Below are 17222 nucleotides of genomic sequence, written 5' to 3'. Positions count from 1 at the left end.
CCCTCGAAATTGTTGATTATCAGCTTCCCATTCAACCCCATCATCGAAGTTTTGAGCATAGCTCAATGGACTGTACCTAAAAGCGTCAGATTGTTTACCACGTTTTTTCGACTTGGAAAATGGGAAGATAAAGCTAGAGCTGCTGCTGCTGCTGCCATGTTTGAGCTTTCTTGGGTTTGTTGAGCGTGAGAATATGAGCCTGAACCGGCCCCAGCATGAATACTGCATTGCATCATCGTCGTTGTCGGGAGATGAATATTTGTGCTCCATCCAGGATTTTGCACATTCCTGCCAAATCTTTTAATGTGTAGAGCTAGCTTGTGGTGCAGAAAAATAGCAAGATATACCCACTGTTTTTTTTCAGGATATATAACAACAATATTATTCTGTCCATAAAATATTCTTTTTGTATTTTGGCTTAACTTGCTGTGGGAATTTTATTATTTTCATTGGGGTATACTACTTGTGTGCAGTGCATGTTATTTCAGATTTTTGTAGGGTCTTCAATATTTGCATTGGCGCATATAGATACACATAGAGGCCGAATAATAATCCTAATTTTTTGTATTACCATCGATGATCGATGCATTATTACACATAAATGATTTCATTATTTTCGATAATGTATATTTGTAATTAATGATGCATTTTATACATTATAATATTACATTAATTATGACAATCGTAGATCATATACTATATATGTGTGTAGGGGAGGGCTAGAATAAAAACACTCTTAAATGTATAAAATATAAATGATTTTCAGCCCTTAGATCATCAAGATCTACGGTTGATTCGTAACCCTGTTGGATGAATTCGTGGTCCTGAGTTCGAATCCCAAAGGTAACAAAAATTTATTTTTCGCAATTCGTAACCATGTTGGATGAATTCGTAATCCTGTTGGATAAAATTCGTACATTAAAAAATGTTTATATTTTATACACTTAATAGTGTTTTTATTCTAGTCCACCCCTGTGTGTGTATATGTATATCTTATAATATAATATATGTGAATATAATAATACATTATACTTGATTCTAAATATTAATCACCCAAAGAAAAAGAAAAACAAGTAAATGTAACACTGCAAAAAAATACTGTTTTTAGTGAACGATGATCGTATTTATGCCACTACAAATAGGTTATCAGTGATAATATAAGCACCTGTCACAAAATAATGTATCAGTGACAAATTTATTATTGTCAATATTAATTTATTGTCACTATATCTCAACTGCCTGGGAGTTTGAGTTGTACGAAATTTTATTGATGTCTTCTCTCTAAAAATTACTTTTAATAAATTTAATTTTGTGTATCATAATTTCAATAAGCATATATATATATATATATATATATATATATATATATATATAGGGAGAGGTTCAAGAAAGAACCATAAATGAAAGAAGACCGGAGAACCATTTTCAGCCATTCGATCATCAAGATCTACGGTGGATGCATCATCTTGTTGGATGAATGCAGATCCTGGGTTCGAATCCTGAAGGAAGCATTTTTTTTTAATTTTTTTAGTGCATTAATTTTAACAGCGAATGCATTAATTTTTACAGTGGATGCATTAGATTTAATGGTTCTCCGGTTCTCACAAATAATGTAGTTCTCTCTAGAACCACACCCTATATATATATATATATATATATATATATATATATATATATATATATATATATATTGTGAGTGTCGAATATAATTCGAAAATAGACGTGATGCCGCCTACCATGCAGTTGGTTGCTGAAAGTTAATTCTAAAGTTTCTTCTTAAATTGTCTTCTTCTTGCACACGTGTTCGAAATTTTACTGAGATCTAATTTCTTAAATATCCTATTAATAATTAATTATTACATTTCATATAAAGATTCATTAATCGTAATTATTATAATTAATAGTAATATATATGTATATATATATTTATATCATAATCTAAATTAATAAATTTTATAATTTATTTTATCTCAATAAAAATTAAATTTACATGTCTGACGAGAAAAAAATGTATAATTTATATATGATAAATGATTTTAATTGAATGTTCGTAATTAGATGTATATTTATTATTTATTTTATATTTCTCAAAAGCGTATGTATTAAATGATTTATTATATGTTTTCATAGAAGGCACAAGTTTTATAAACTGATTACTTCAAAACAAAATCTTATTTTACGTGTAACAAAATAATTAAAATTTTATTTTTATAAAATATATCCATACATTTTATATGTAACGTGAAAAAAAAATGTTTTTCAAGTCTAAGAACTTTATTTGATCCAATTTCGTCCATAATAATAATAATAATAATAATAATAATAATAATAATAATAATAATAATAATAATAATAATAATAATAATAATAATAATAAATTATGAAGTTAGTAATGCATAAATGAAGAATTAAGATAAAGTAGAGTAGATAATATGATATTAAAACATATTTGAAATCTTTAATCATGTATCAAACTTATGAGATTTCACCAAAATAGAACCTATATAAGAAGAAGCTCTTGATCTCCAAACTAAAAAACTATACATTTAATTGGCGGAATGATTGAGATTGATACAATTTGAATTGCTTTGTCAATTCAATTTGACAAAATTTATTTAATTAAATACATAATTTAAATAATTTAATTTTTAAAAATAAATTGGTATGATTAAGTAAATTATATCTTCAATTTAATTTGGTCATAAAATAAGATATTTTGTATACATTTTTAAAAATAAAAATTTAAATTCAACATTGATTTTTTAAGAAAAATTATCAATTAAAATACTAAATAAGTTCACACGAGATGATTTCAGAATTTAGTTATAGTCTTTCAAACTTCAATAAGATGATGCTCAATTTTTTTCTTTCAAACTTTAAATGGGATGATGCTCGAAACTCAATTATGATATTTTAAGCTCCACATGAAATAATGCACAAAAGTTTGTCAAGAATTTTCAAGCTCCATACAAGATGATGTTTAGAAGTTAGTTATGATCTTACAAGCTCTAGATGATAACGATCTTTAAAACTTTACACGATATGATTCTTATAACTTAGTTATGGTCTTTCAAACTTCAATTGAGATTACACACAAGTCAATTTTGTTCTTTCAAGCTCCAAACGAGATGATGCTCGTAACTCAATTATGATATTTCAAGCTCTAAATGAAATAATGCATAAAAGTTTGTTAAGATTTTTTAAGCTTCATACAAAATAATGTTTAGAAGTTAGTTATGATCTTACAAGTTTCAGATCAAACAATGTCACAAGTCAGCTTTGATTTTTAAAGATTCAGATAGTGATGTTAAAAAAATTGACGCATAAAAGTTTATTTTTTGTATTTCAAGGTCTAGACAAGATGATGCTCAAGTCTGGTGTCCAAATGTTAGATGTCGTCTTCGAGCTTCAGATGATGACATAATCTTATAGGGTTCATATGAGATGATGTTGAGATGACAAATGAGGTCTTAACTTAATTCATATTCCCTCCGTCCACAATAAGTGTGGTTGGATGAGAGGGCACGTATATTTAGAAAATATTGAAATATGCGTATAAAGTAGAGAAAGGGTCTGTCCCACCTAATTGATTTGTTAGAAAATAAATAAATAGTTTGTGATATGAGTTTTTTTGGTAATATTGTATGTGAATCAGATAAAGTATAAGAGTATATGTTCTAAAATGAAAAGACCATACTTATTGTGGACGGACGAAAATGACAAAAAGACCACACTTATCGTAGACGGGAGAGTATTTGTCAATTTAAACAATTTCTACATAATTAATAAAAATATTGTCTATATACAATTAACAACAAATGTGACACATCAACCCCTCCATCAAATTTACACTTAAAAAAAAAAATCTTCAATCTTACATTGACCTCTTTTAAAACGTTATTAAATGAAAACTTATATAAAAATATATATTTATTAATTATTCTAACAAAAAGTTAATATTTAATTGAGAAATATGGTTGAGATTAATATTATATTACCTCAAATTAAAGAAATTCAAAAATAATTCTTATATAAATATATATATATATATATATATATATAAAATAGCAAAATAAATCCTATCATACGTGGCGCCGTATAATCATTCTATTTTTATTTTCCTCAAATTTCATTCATTCTTATTTTTTTCTAAATTTTTAATCAATTTCCATATCTAAAAAAGATTTATGTTTGTATTTTATTTTATTATATAATATTAGTTTAAGTTTATCACTTTATACTCACAAATTAATATGTATATATAATACGTTTATATATAGATGTATTTACTCAAACAATTAACTATATATATATATATATATATATATATATATGAGAAGGCTAAAATAAGAACGCTTCTTAAAATATAAATTAGGAACCATTTTCAGCCCTTAGATCATCAAGATCTACGGTTGATTCATCACCTTGTTGGATAAATTCATGGTCCTGAGTTCGAATCCCAAAGGTAGCAAAAAATTATTTTTCGCAATTCATGCCTTTATACAATTTATTCATGCGTGTTATACATAAAATTCATGCTTTTTTGTTGGTTCGTAATTCTTAAAATAAGGGTTGTTTATTGAATAACCGCCCCCTATATAGTTTGAGACGAGATGATGCTGATAACTCAATTTTCGTCTTTCAAATTTTAGAGATGATGCTCATGAGTAAGAGGCGAGATTACCAAGACTCAATTATGATCTTTCAACTCTAGACGAGATGATGCTCACAAGTTAGTTATGGTATTTCAAACTTCAGACAAGATAATGTTCAAAACTCAGTTATGGTATTTTAAGTTTCAGACAAGATGATGCTCAAAACTAAGTTGTGATTTTTCAAGTTCTACACGAGAGGGCGCTCAAAAGTCAGAGATGGCATGTCAAACTCCAAACGGGATTATTCTCATAACTTAATTATAGTTTCACAAACTTTAGACAAAATTATACTCACCAGTAAGTTATAATCTTCAAGCTCCATACAAGATGAGACTCAAAAGTCAGATGTGGTATCTCAAACTCCAGAGAATATGGTTTTCAAAATTTTGACATTCATATGTCATATGTGGTCTTTAGAGCTTCAGATGATTATTTGGTCTTATTATGTCCATATGAGATGATACTCATATGACATATGTTTAGCTAAATTATTTCTTATCCGTTAAATTTAAAAAATTTGTACAAACTTAATACTCCATCCGTCCCCCAAACATCTTCCTAAAAGATGATGACACAAGTTTTAATAAAAGTTAGTTTTGTATTTGATAAGTGAATGGGTCCACAAAAAGTGAAATTATAAGAGTGATAGTTAGTGAAAGTGGAGAACGAGTCCCACAAAAAGTGAAATTGTAAAGGTAATAATTAGTGAAATTGTTTACAAAAATAGGTTAGAAAGATGTTTTGGGGACAAACCAAAATAGAAAAAAGGAAAATGTTTGAGGGACGGAGAGAGTAAATATTATCGATATACGATTAACAACAGATGCGACACATCAATCGTACATCATATCATACTTTAAGTTCACATATTTTTTTCTTCTAAAAATCTTCAATCTCACATCAACTTTTTATAAACTTCATCAAATGAATATTTATATAAAAATGTATTTCTATTATCACAACCTACATTTAATTGGCGAAAGTGATTAAGATTAATATTATTTCAAATATTGTATTACTAATTTAATTTGATCATATCAAATTAATTAAAGAAATAATTTATATATAAACTATTTCATATGCTATAGTAATAAAAATAACATAAAATAATTGTAAATGATGATATAAAATTGATTCCCGTCGAATTTCGACGGGTTTGACGCTAGTTCTACTAATTATAAAATATTTGATATGCATATCAAATTAAAGATCATGACAAGAGCTTTAATTTGATATATGTTATGTAAATATTAGATTTAAAATATAAAAAATATATTTATTTAAAGATTAAAACTTAAGAAAATTATCTCTCCTCTCTCCTCTTTTTTTTGAATAAATCTATATTTTTTTTCAAATATCTTTTAACTTATTTTATTTTCTTTTTTCACAATATCAATTTTTATTAATGTGAATTATTCTTTATTTTTTTATATTAAACTAAAATATTTATTTTAAATTACAGTATTTTTTAAATTATATTTAGAATTTTTTTATATAATAATCAAATTAATATCAATTTTATATATAATAAAATATAAAAATATCAAATGCTAGTTATTTTAATTTTGAGTTAAGATACATATCAATTATCATGAGTATGAAATGAACACATATCATAAAAAATTCGCACTGCAATAATCAAATTACTAATAAAACTTATTAATATTAAACTTTATCCAAACAAAGTGAAAAAATTAATTTTGAGTTAAGATACAGATCATGAGTATGAAATGAACACATATCATAAAAAATTCGCACTGCAATAATCAAATTACTAATAAAACTTATTAATATTAAACTTTATCCAAACAAAGTGAAAAAATTCTCACATTTTTAATGAGAGTCGAACTAAAGACTTCTCAATGTTCTCATTAATCTGGACGATGAAGCGCAGTCTGTTGATAAGACGCTTATTCTCCAATCAATAGATCGGGGGTTTGAATCACCCTAGGAGTTAGAGTGTGAGTGAGTTTTTTTCTTTATTTGGTTGTAACAATTTTTTTTATTTTTAATGTTCTCATTAATAAGCTCCCATTCGAACTAGATGGATGCAGTATTAGTTAGAAAATGAAAATAGACAAGGAAAATTTTAATGAGAAAATGGCGTGCATTGTTTTGTCACGCGCTGAAGGGGCACGTGTAAAACGGCCCGAAATTCAATCATACGACCTGGTGGTGTGATCAAAATCTTCGTCAAAGAGGACTTTCTCTCTCTACTCTCACTCTCACTCTCTGTCTTTCTCTCACTACAGTCTTTTAGGTCCCCAAAAGTCTCTATGTATATATTGGTAAAACCTAAAATCCTCTCACCTAATTTCCTTTACATAGTCATTAATATATTTCGATATATTATTTCCCAATCGGTTTAACCAATTTTCCTACCGGTCGATCTGATCGTCCCCATACTCGGAGCGCAAGGTTGTCGATTCTTCCGGTGATCATTCTTGGATTTTTTTTCCTTTCTATTTTTCCCCCATAAGTGCTTCGTCTGATTAGGATTCGATTGTGCTAACCTAATTCTTCCGCTGATGATTGTTCCTTTGACTTTTTATTATTTCTTTGATATTTCGTGTCTGAATTTTGTGAATATTGCTACTTCTTGCCTGTGCGACAGTGCTTTCCTGTTTTCAAGAGGGTGAAGAAATGGCTGGAGTTTCTGATGATCAGGCCACTAGCGTATGCGGCCATTGGTTAGTTTCATTTCCAGAGTTCCTTCTTGTTTTCTTTACGAATATTTACCAGTTTTTTTTGTAAAATAGTGATTCTGAGTTTTATTTCACGGTCAATGTTTTTGTAGTGAGTGTGGAAATTGCATATTATGTGGGCAATCATAATCTGATTGTTTAAGCAGTATCAGCTAGAAAATTGTGGTGTAATTGAGTAATTACCTAATAAGTTTATGTGCCTTGTGCTTGGATTGGTGGGCTTGTAATGCGATATTGTGATTTGTGTGAAATCACAATGCTTTTCTCATCACTTTTTTTATTGTTGAATTTTCTCATCACAATCACTTTCAGTGAGTCTTAAGTCTGCGTCATGTATACCAGCGGCACGTTCATGCGATATGTGCATGCAGATATCATTGGCTGATTGCATTGATATTGATATTAATACATCTTAATTTTATTGTATAGTCATCGCTGATCAGTGGCCATAGCATGACATCTAGTCTCCTTTTGTATATAGGGAAACTATCACTGCTGATTTTTCAAATTCTTTGCTCTTTAACTCTTTTGCATTGTTGCCCCACTGTCCTGTACACAAATACATCTAAGCCATCATATATTTATGTTTTTGTTAAAGTTAGATTCAGTGTTTCTGTCAACCAGAAATAACCATTTAAAAAATTAATATTTTAATAAGTGCATTTTTCATATTAGTTAATTATGGCACTGTGAAATAATGTTTTGGAGTATCCTGTACTTGCAATTGCAAATTACTGAGCTTGGATTTCTTAGTTTGGTGTTTTAATCTAAGCAGATTGCGGCAGTAAATCTAACTGTCCAGTACCCTTGACTGCCGATTTAAGCATTTTAGTTGCCTCTATATTATTCTTTCTACCTTTCAAGCTTCGATTTATTGACAAACTGTCAAATCTTTATACTAGAAATATTCTGGTTCATTTGCCTAATTGATGTGTGGTTACGTATGTTTTTTCTCTGTCCACTTCAACTTTAGAAATATCTACATTGTTTGCTGAATTATTATCAATTGCAGTGACCGAGCTATTCCATCATCCAATATTGATTTGCATTTCGCTCACTGCTCCCGGAATCTGGAGAAATGTAAAGTATGTGGTGATATGATTCCCCGAAAACATGCAGAGGAGCATTTTCTGAGTACCCATGCCCCGGTATACAAATTTATCTCTACTGTTTCAATTTTGTGAAATTCATTAAGGAAATACTATACATTGAGAGCATGCATTAATTTCCATTTCAGCAAAGTACTTCCATTGTGTTCAGAGATTCTTTTGGTGTAAAGAAGTCCTATAAGGAAACAAACTCAGTTTTCTTGATCCACTTATTTTATGTAAATCCTTTCTTGTCATATTCTTACTCTTGGATCAATTACTTACGATCTTGGATCTATTGCATGCTATTCTACAAATGTGGTTTCCTGAAAGTATTTACGTCTGGAGTTGGCAATAAATTTTGATTGGTGGTTTTACTCATACAGACTTGATCAAATTTGTTTGTACATTTTTCTTATCAAGTTCACATCCAGCGTCAATTTGCATGTCCCCGTCACTTTTTCTTCATGTATTGTCTTTCATGTGATTTGACGATTCTGTTCTTATGAACTTTTATCGCTGCCACCAATAATAAGTAACTCATTTATAGAATTAGGGTGTAAGGTTATTTCTATTCATTTGATTGTTAAATTTTGTGCTGATGGTAACTTTTATATAGGCAGTGTACGAGATACACAAATACTTATTAGGAAGCACCGCGTTTTTTTCTCTTCACTAACATGAATTTTGGTTTATCTGGCTGGCTTAGTTAGGATTCATGCTTATCAGCATACCATACCATCAAAAACAAGTAAACAAAGAATAGTAGCACATAATCATGTTGTATACTCAACTTAATATGTTTTTCTTATTTGTTGCTGAATCTTATATGTTTTGTGCAAGTTTATCGTTCTCATGGTGCTTCAATTACTTGGCAGGTCTCGTGTTCCCTGTGCAGTGAGACTATGGATCGTGATATTTTAGATGTTCACAAAGGAGAAAATTGCCCTAAAAGAATTGTGACCTGTGAATATTGTGAATTTCCACTGCCTGCAATTGATCTATTGGAGCACCAGGTAGTCAGTTGTTAGTTTGATTTGTGATATTCTTCATTTGGTTTAATGCGCTTTTCATTGGTCATTTCAGGAAGTTTGTGGAAATCGGACAGAGTTATGTTACATGTGCCATAAATATATAAGACTCCGAGAGACGCATAGCCATGAAAGCAGATGCACTGGTGTTGTTAGTAACGTAGCTGAATCATCAAGGTGAGGAGAATCTGCTAGTAACTTCTTCAACTTCTTACTTGTGTTCCATTAGTAAAGTCCGTTTATTGGTATATTGAGATGTAAATGCACTGTCTAGTGATTATAAAAATGCTACTAATACCTCCTATAAGAAGCATGTGGAAATTTTGACCTTAGTGATTATTGTAATGACTTTGATTAAAAGTGAGTGCTAACAGTTAAATGATTCTCAACTAAAAATAAGTTAAATGAACCGAATTTGATGTAGATTGCTTTGCATTTCTTTAGATACTAATGAATGCAACAATATGAAAATTACTTGTGTAAAATGATTGGGCAAAGATACTTTTTATCCTTTGCCATCACTGGCCTTCAATTGCTTTCGATTTTGCGTATTTGTTATTTGATGTTTGGTTCTTTTTTGTGTCTTAAAATAACTTTCCAATTTTGAGGCATGTGATGGGATAGATAATTGTTGCTATTTGAGGTGATACGTACGTGTATATACTTTGTTTCCAAAAGATTGCCAGAGTTATTGTAGTTTTAGGTGAAATATTTAACTTGTATCCTTCAGAATTATTTCTATCTAGTTTTCTAGTTGGTGACTCCCTGACAAGGTAATTCTGTTTAGGCTTTGAAAAAAAAAGTCTACTTGGTTTAAAAAAAATAAAATAACTACGTGTGCTAGTGGCGGAGCCAGACTTTCAATTCAGTAAAAAATAAAAATTCTTTTTTGTTTGTTTGTTTACTTTGATGGGTTATTACATGCACTATCGCGCTTTATTGCCCATGATTGATCTGTTTACTTCTCAAGTCCAGTAAGTATTGATGTCAGAAAATATATTATATGCGAGTGCAATTTAAATTTAATTATACTTGGCAACAAACAAATATTTTATTTAAATATCATGAAGTAAATATATATTCTCCAGAATTACTCATCGAGAACATGAAAAAATCTCTTCCTTCATCACCATTAGAACAAGATGATGAAGAAAGGAAGGGGAAGAATATCAAGGGCTAATAGTAATGCCTGCTCTAAAATCATATTTCTATGGTGAAAAATGTATCTTGGATATTTATATGAGATAGTTGGTCTTATGAGGAGGGATTATTCATGTCACCTGAATCTTCCCCCAAAAATCATCTGAAATGGCCAGAAGGTTTATCATGGACCATCATGATCCCCAAATGTAGATACATTGTTTGGCTAGATAATTTTGTGTATCTGAGCTACGTAAGTCTGGGTTGGTGGCTCTAATTGTATATGCTTATCCACTTAAGAAGAGAATGTTCAAGAAATCTTCATACATTTATTGCAGTCATTGTCTCAGTTAACTCAAAATTGGTGGTATATAGACTTCAATTTCAATTAAATTTTAGTTGCTATGAGTTCTCTCACAAGCGATCAGGTTTACATGATACATGGCATTCCTTAAGATTGTCAGTTAACACCAGTCTCTAACATTATATTAGAGTAAAATTTTGTGGTGCTTGTTTTCTGTTTGATTGGCTTCATATTTAGTTGAGGAATGGTTGTGATATCTTTGAAGGAACGTAAGGGCAGCGGAAAGGGAAAGGGCCCCAGGTGCTCCAAGGAGGCAACCGCGTGAGTTCTCACCAAGGCGCCTACTGTTTACTATTGCAATAACTGGGATTGCTGTTCTATTAGGTTCGCTTTTCTTCCAGAGGAAACCAGACCCGACTCCAGTGAACTAATGTGGCGAAGAATCGTTCATGTGTGGTCTTCTTCCTAGGCTACTGATTACACCTACTTACTGTGTGGTTTTACGACAGTCTAATGTTGGTTGCGCCTGTATGATTGACGACATGTTATAGTGTTGAAAGATTTGTGCGCCCTGGATCTTTGTATCAAATGAGAGACGGATATTGTTCCATTCGGTAAATAGCTTTATTTGTAAAAAAAGGGGAACCAAATCCCATTTCAACTGGGAAAGAATAAATCATTCGTTCTTCTTCCAAACGCCTACTTGCTCAATACTTTTCAATTATATTGGTATGCCTTTACATTTTCTAATTGAATTTCGAAACCAACTCAGGGTATGGAGGAAATTTCGTGGTAGTGTGAGAAAATGTATATTCAAATGTTTGTAGGTATTGGTCTACCTAAATTCCCTGATAACAACGGTTAACTGTGTGAATATTTAAGTGTTGAATCTCCACAGTAAAATTATTCCCCCACACTTTTGTGGTTGCATGCATGCCACTCTCTCTCTCTCTCTCTCTCATTATATAGAAAGAGGATAGTGCGGTTGATGGAAGAAGACTGTGTTAGTTGGTTGATAAGTGATAATATAATAAATGTTGGCGGTTGTTAAAGTGGGAGTCTGAGTTTCCAAAGAGAGCACTAGTTGAGGAAGACCAATAACCAAATCTGTAAAAATAAAAACACCCACTCACACTAATTCAAAGCCTCTCTCTCTCTCTCTCTGCCTATTTTATACAAGAAGTCGGCGAAGCGAAATGGGGGGCGGTCGAAACAAAATTAAGCAAACAATCAAGAAACTTTGGAGATGTGCGTGTCGGGACAATCCTACACCTACAGGTTTGTAATAATTCCTACTAATACCTTCACTTCTACGTTCATTTTTTTATTTTCTTACAATTCCATACCCCACCACCACACTTTTTTTTTTCTTTTTCCCTCTGTAATTTATCAGGATTTTGTCTTTTATTGATTTGCTGATTTCTCAGAATTTCTTAACATTCTCTCATGCCCAGGTCTTTCTATTTATTGCTTTCATGCAACGTCTACAATCACAACTTTTCTTATTCCAAAAATCTTTTTTTTTTTACTTTGTACGCGAATGTATTAAATAATTTCTCGTAAGATGCTAAAATTGTATATACAAAAGAATAAAAGACAATGTTGAGATGCTAAGGAATAAAATTCCGATGACTGAAAAATCCATAGGATAGTATTTTTGGATGTCCAATTTTGACTTTTGTTATTGGTATTCAACAAAAATGATAACCAGGATCGATATTGAGATTTTAGAAACTTGATCTTGTAATGTAATCCAATTACATAATTACTTGCTTTTGGAAAGGTGTTGCAGTAGCTGTAAAAATAACTAATAAAAGGAGTCCTAATTTCGCATAATGGCCGTGATCTTAAAGAGGACATTACTAAAGCTTAAGGTATAAACTTAAGTAAATGGAGATGCTTTCTTTCTTGTTAAGGGAAGCCAAAGCTTTATGTAATGTAGCTGGTGATTACAGTACATACATATAATATACATGTGTGTGTGAGTTATATATTAGTATGAGTTTGTATTACTGGTTAATATAACAACAATTTTGAAATTAATTCTTGTCCAACCAAGACTCAGAGAAGCAAGGGTGGCCTCTTTTGTAGGATAAAGTTGTCATCTTTTTGTGTAGGGACTGCAGAAGCTTGTGGAGCCGGAGTCATGCCGCCTATAGGTGTTCGTTGGTATATGCAAGATAATCACGTAAGTTCACCCGGTCTCCTTTCTTGTTATTAGATTGCTCAAGAGTTGCAAACTGCTTGCTGTTTCTATGCCTTATTCTGATTATAATTTATCGTGCATTATTAGTTTGTTGAAATTTCTTATGGATGTTTTGTGGTCGTGATGGATCTCAGGTGGTTCTGGATAATGGCATACTCCAAGTCACATTATCGAATCCAGATGGCATTGTCACAGGAGTGTGTTATAACGGCATTGACAATTTGCTAGAAGTTCTCAACGATGAGAGTAACCGAGGGTGAGTAGCTCCATATGTGACTCTTGAACCACTTTTCTTGAATGTAATCTTTTATGGTGGATTTACGTACTGTCATGTGAGGTGGAAAATTGTAAGGATCATTGTTGATATCCATTCTGAGATAAGTGATCATGGAAATAAGTGGCAAGATTTTTTTCAGATGCATGAATCAAATATTAAATATATCGTTTTGCTATGAATATACATAGGTACTGGGATGTCGTGTGGAATGCACTAGATGGAAGCCGGACAGGAGTCTTTGAAGTGTACGTTTTTGGTTTTTTTGAGGTAGTCAGCATTTATACCCGTCTTAAACAACTGTTGCACGGCGATATAGGATCAAAGCCACGACTTTTAAGGTGATAAAGGACACCGAGGATCAAGTAGAGGTGTCCTTCTCAAGGCCGTGGGATCCCTCTCTTCAAGGCAAGCTTATTCCCTTGAACATAGACAAAAGGTACTTTCTTTCATCTCTGCACTCGCCCAGAAGCACTAGTACCATGTAATCTATAATGGAAATTGATGATTTCGTAGGTTTGTTCTGTTACGTGGTTGCTCAGGATTCTATACCTATGCGATATACGAGCATGTTGGTTCAGCCGAGTGGCCTGCTTTTAGCCTCGGAGAAACCAGGATCGCTTTCAAACTTCGGAAAGAAAAGTGAAGTTCTTGGCTTCTTATTTATAATTAGAGCATAATGCTTTCTAGAATGTATATGCACTTGCACACACACTTATTCAAGTCAGCGCTGTTAGGTGCCTCGATTGATCATTGATGGATGATGATGATATGATGCATCAATATTTGTAGGTTTCATTACATGGCTATAGCAGATAACAGACGCAGATTCATGCCCCTCCCAGAAGACCGATTACCCGGCAGAGGCCAGCCTCTCGCCTATCCAGAGGCGGTCCTACTGATCAATCCTGTTGAGCCCGAGCTCAAAGGAGAAGTGAGTTCATCTTCACTTTCTTTTCTTGGCTCTGCATCATGTTATACCAACATAAACTCAGTGTTTCATCGTGGGTGCTTTCTATAGGTCGATGACAAGTATCAGTACTCGTGCGACAACAAAGATCTGAAGGTCCACGGCTGGATTTCCATGAATCCTCCAGTTGGATTCTGGCAAATAACACCTAGCGATGAGTTTCGCTCAGGTGGCCCCCTCAAACAAAATCTAACCTCCCATGTGGGACCGACAATGCTGGCTGTAAGCTTCGCCTTCTCCTCTCCTAGTTCTATCCATGAAATTTAGTTCTTGATCTTAGAGGCTAATCTTGTCAAGATTTCTCCATGGTTTGCAGGTTTTCATCAGTGGCCACTATGCTGGAGACGATCTGAATCCAAAATTCGGTCAGGGTGAGCCGTGGAAGAAAGTCTTTGGCCCCGTTTTCTTATATGTCAACTCCGTGATGGATGGACAGGATCCACTTACACTGTGGGATGATGCCAAAAGACAGGTTCACATGTTGAAGATTGTGTTGGAGAAGCTAAATATCAAGTTAATGATTTCAATTAAAATGTTAACGCTTAGTCGCTTACAATCATTTCCTAAATTCATGTTTAGATGTCGGTTGAAGTCCAAAGCTGGCCTTACAGCTTTCCGGCATCAGAGGATTTCCAAAAGGCAGACCAGAGGGGTAGTGTCACCGGTAAACTATTCGTTTCAGACAGGTAATATCTCTTCGTGCGGGTCGTTCCCTCTCCTCCAATACATACATATATACGGGTGTATACTCGATGAAAGTGTATTCTTTTAATCGTAGGTATGTAAGTAGTGATAATATTCCGGCAAATGGTGCATATGTGGGATTGGCACCTCCAGGAGATGCTGGATCATGGCAGAGAGAATGCAAGGTTTTTCTTCGTCTTTTTTTCTCGAGTTGCATAATTTTGACGGATGTTGATATTCTTGTGATTATGTTAGTACTATAAATTTTCCTTGCTGCTTGACATGTTTATGATTAGGACTACCAATTCTGGACAAGGGCAGACGAGATGGGCTATTTTTCCATCAACAATATCCGGACAGGTAACTACAATCTCTATGCATGGGTCCCCGGCTTCATCAGTGACTATAAGAATGAAGCTCCCATTACCATCACCCCAGGTCCGGTTTCCTCGTTAGATCCCTTTGACACTAAGAGCATACAACGTCGTTCTGAGCAATGTGACAACAGGTGGTCAGATCGACTTGGGGGAGATAGTATATCAGCCTCCTAGAGACGGTCCGACACTCTGGGAAATCGGGATCCCTGACCGTACTGCTGCAGAGTTCTACGCTCCTGATCCTGATCCGAAATATGTCAACCGACTCTTCATCAACCATCCCGACAGGTTTGTTTAAACTTGTTGCTTGTTTTCTGGTTCTCCTTCATTTCATGAATGAATCCAGTTTTTTGGAACAGGTTCAGGCAGTATGGACTCTGGGACAGGTACTCGGAGCTGTATCCAAACGAGGACTTAGTTTACACGGTTGGCAAGAGCGACTACACGAAAGATTGGCTCTTTGCGCAGGTTAACAGGTCCGGTTCTAACTCATAACGTTTTGATACCCAACCTTTTGGTTCCAACCGTGCCATGTCTGCAGGAAAAAACCAGACAACACGTATCAGGGAACGACGTGGCAGATCAGGTTCGTGCTAGACACTGTCATTGCAAACGGAACCTACAAACTGCGCGTGGCGATTGCATCTGCATCCTTAGCTGAGCTGCAGGTAAAGGATTGAGATCATGGCTGGGTGAGGAGACTTTGAGAACTGAGTTAGGCGATTCGTTTTGTAGGTTCGGGTGAACAATCCGAAGGCAAACAGACCGTTGTTTTCAAGCGGGCTGATTGGGAGGGACAACTCGATTGCTAGGCATGGAATCCATGGGCTGTATTGGGTGTACAATGTGGACATACAAGGTGGTGCGCTTGTGCAGGGGGAAAACACTCTGTTCTTCACTCAGCCAAGAAATCAAAGCCCTTTCCAAGGCCTCATGTATGATTATATTCGACTCGAAGCTCCTCCACAACCCGGCGTTTAGGTTTGTCCAAGTAGTTCATCAGATGTAGCATCTATAACCGTTTACGTCTACGGACTCCTACACCAGATGATGCATTTCTGCATGACAACATATCATTTTCAGTATTGTGATCAATGAATTCTTATGTTTATCTATATATATTCTCTATTCTTAGGTAAATTGTACGTGAATAGCCAAGAAGTAGATTGTACTATTTGAACTTTTAGCATGTCATTTGATAAGGATGAATTCCCAACTCCCACGTTAATGAAATTCGATTTCAAACTTTATGAATGGTGTTTTTAAGGGAGTTTGTCTTGATAGATGAATAGAGGTCATCTCGTTTTTGCAAATTAATAAAACTCGAACGATATTCTCATATTGATAGTAGAAATTAATTAGTGCAGAACTTGATCAGATGAGTCATGATTGCCAACTTCATATATTTTCCCAACTATTGAAAGAATTATTGAATCACTAGGGTCAATTAACTGGAAAATTGCTTTTCGGATACCTTAATTTTGGCCTCTTTTAAATGTTTGTACATGTCGAAATAGTATATATTGTCTGTCTCTTTTATATGTTTTTTACAGACTGACCTACGTAATTTATTTTTATAGCCGGAGAAAAAAATCATGTTAGACACGATGTTCATTAAAGAGAAAAAAAAATATATGAAATTTTCGAAATAATTATGAAATGAATATAATGTCACAAAATAATCTTTCAAATTAATGATGGTTTCATAATAAAATATGAGAGGAAAAGTCTACTTACCTCATATAATATGAACTTCCTTACTTTATTTGGAACCCACAAATTCAGTAA

General features: G+C 33.1%; 2 protein-coding genes across 5 annotated transcripts; both read left to right on the top strand.

Moving 5' to 3' along the window:
* Positions 1 to 6826: 6826 nt before the first annotated feature.
* LOC131010610 (uncharacterized) lies at positions 6827 to 11619 on the top strand. Of its 2 annotated transcripts, none has more exons than XM_057938218.1 (6): positions 6827 to 7073; positions 7270 to 7345; positions 8373 to 8508; positions 9327 to 9464; positions 9535 to 9656; positions 11189 to 11619. In XM_057938218.1, exons 2-6 carry the CDS (start codon positions 7299 to 7301, stop codon positions 11352 to 11354), a joined length of 609 nt encoding a protein of 202 aa, XP_057794201.1. In that variant the 5' UTR covers positions 6827 to 7073; positions 7270 to 7298; the 3' UTR covers positions 11355 to 11619. The 2 variants fall into 2 exon arrangements, with proteins under 2 accessions (XP_057794201.1, XP_057794200.1); XM_057938217.1 differs by having other exon boundaries at positions 6827 to 7089.
* Positions 11620 to 11909: 290 nt separating this feature from the next.
* Positions 11910 to 16684, top strand: LOC131010609 (uncharacterized). Of its 3 annotated transcripts, none has more exons than XM_057938214.1 (16): positions 11910 to 12201; positions 13041 to 13111; positions 13264 to 13385; positions 13595 to 13651; positions 13723 to 13842; positions 13920 to 14045; positions 14196 to 14337; positions 14425 to 14595; positions 14690 to 14845; positions 14953 to 15059; positions 15152 to 15242; positions 15354 to 15495; positions 15566 to 15722; positions 15794 to 15910; positions 15976 to 16102; positions 16170 to 16684. In XM_057938214.1, exons 1-16 carry the CDS (start codon positions 12120 to 12122, stop codon positions 16413 to 16415), a joined length of 2034 nt encoding a protein of 677 aa, XP_057794197.1. In that variant the 5' UTR covers positions 11910 to 12119; the 3' UTR covers positions 16416 to 16684. The 3 variants fall into 3 exon arrangements, with proteins under 3 accessions (XP_057794197.1, XP_057794198.1, XP_057794199.1); XM_057938215.1 differs by having other exon boundaries at positions 12062 to 12201; positions 13050 to 13111; XM_057938216.1 differs by lacking the exon at positions 11910 to 12201 and adding an exon at positions 12814 to 12868.
* Positions 16685 to 17222: the final 538 nt, after the last annotated feature.

Source organism: Salvia miltiorrhiza, chromosome 2 (assembly GCF_028751815.1).
Source record: "Salvia miltiorrhiza cultivar Shanhuang (shh) chromosome 2, IMPLAD_Smil_shh, whole genome shotgun sequence".
NCBI lineage: Eukaryota > Viridiplantae > Streptophyta > Magnoliopsida > Lamiales > Lamiaceae > Salvia > Salvia miltiorrhiza.
The sequence above is the reverse complement of the archived record's forward strand: the minus strand, read 5'-3'. Positions and strand labels throughout refer to the sequence as shown.

Coding starts and splice junctions, on each gene's coding strand:
- LOC131010610 (XM_057938218.1), top strand. CDS start 7,299: ATGGCTGGAGTTTCTGATGATCAGGCCACTAGCGTATGCGGCCATTG. Junction 7,346..8,372: donor ACTAGCGTATGCGGCCATTG/GTTAGTTTCATT, acceptor TATCAATTGCAG/TGACCGAGCTATTCCATCAT. Junction 9,465..9,534: donor TTGATCTATTGGAGCACCAG/GTAGTCAGTTGT, acceptor TGGTCATTTCAG/GAAGTTTGTGGAAATCGGAC.
- LOC131010609 (XM_057938214.1), top strand. CDS start 12,120: ATGGGGGGCGGTCGAAACAAAATTAAGCAAACAATCAAGAAACTTTGG. Junction 13,386..13,594: donor AACGATGAGAGTAACCGAGG/GTGAGTAGCTCC, acceptor GAATATACATAG/GTACTGGGATGTCGTGTGGA. Junction 13,652..13,722: donor CGGACAGGAGTCTTTGAAGT/GTACGTTTTTGG, acceptor ACGGCGATATAG/GATCAAAGCCACGACTTTTA.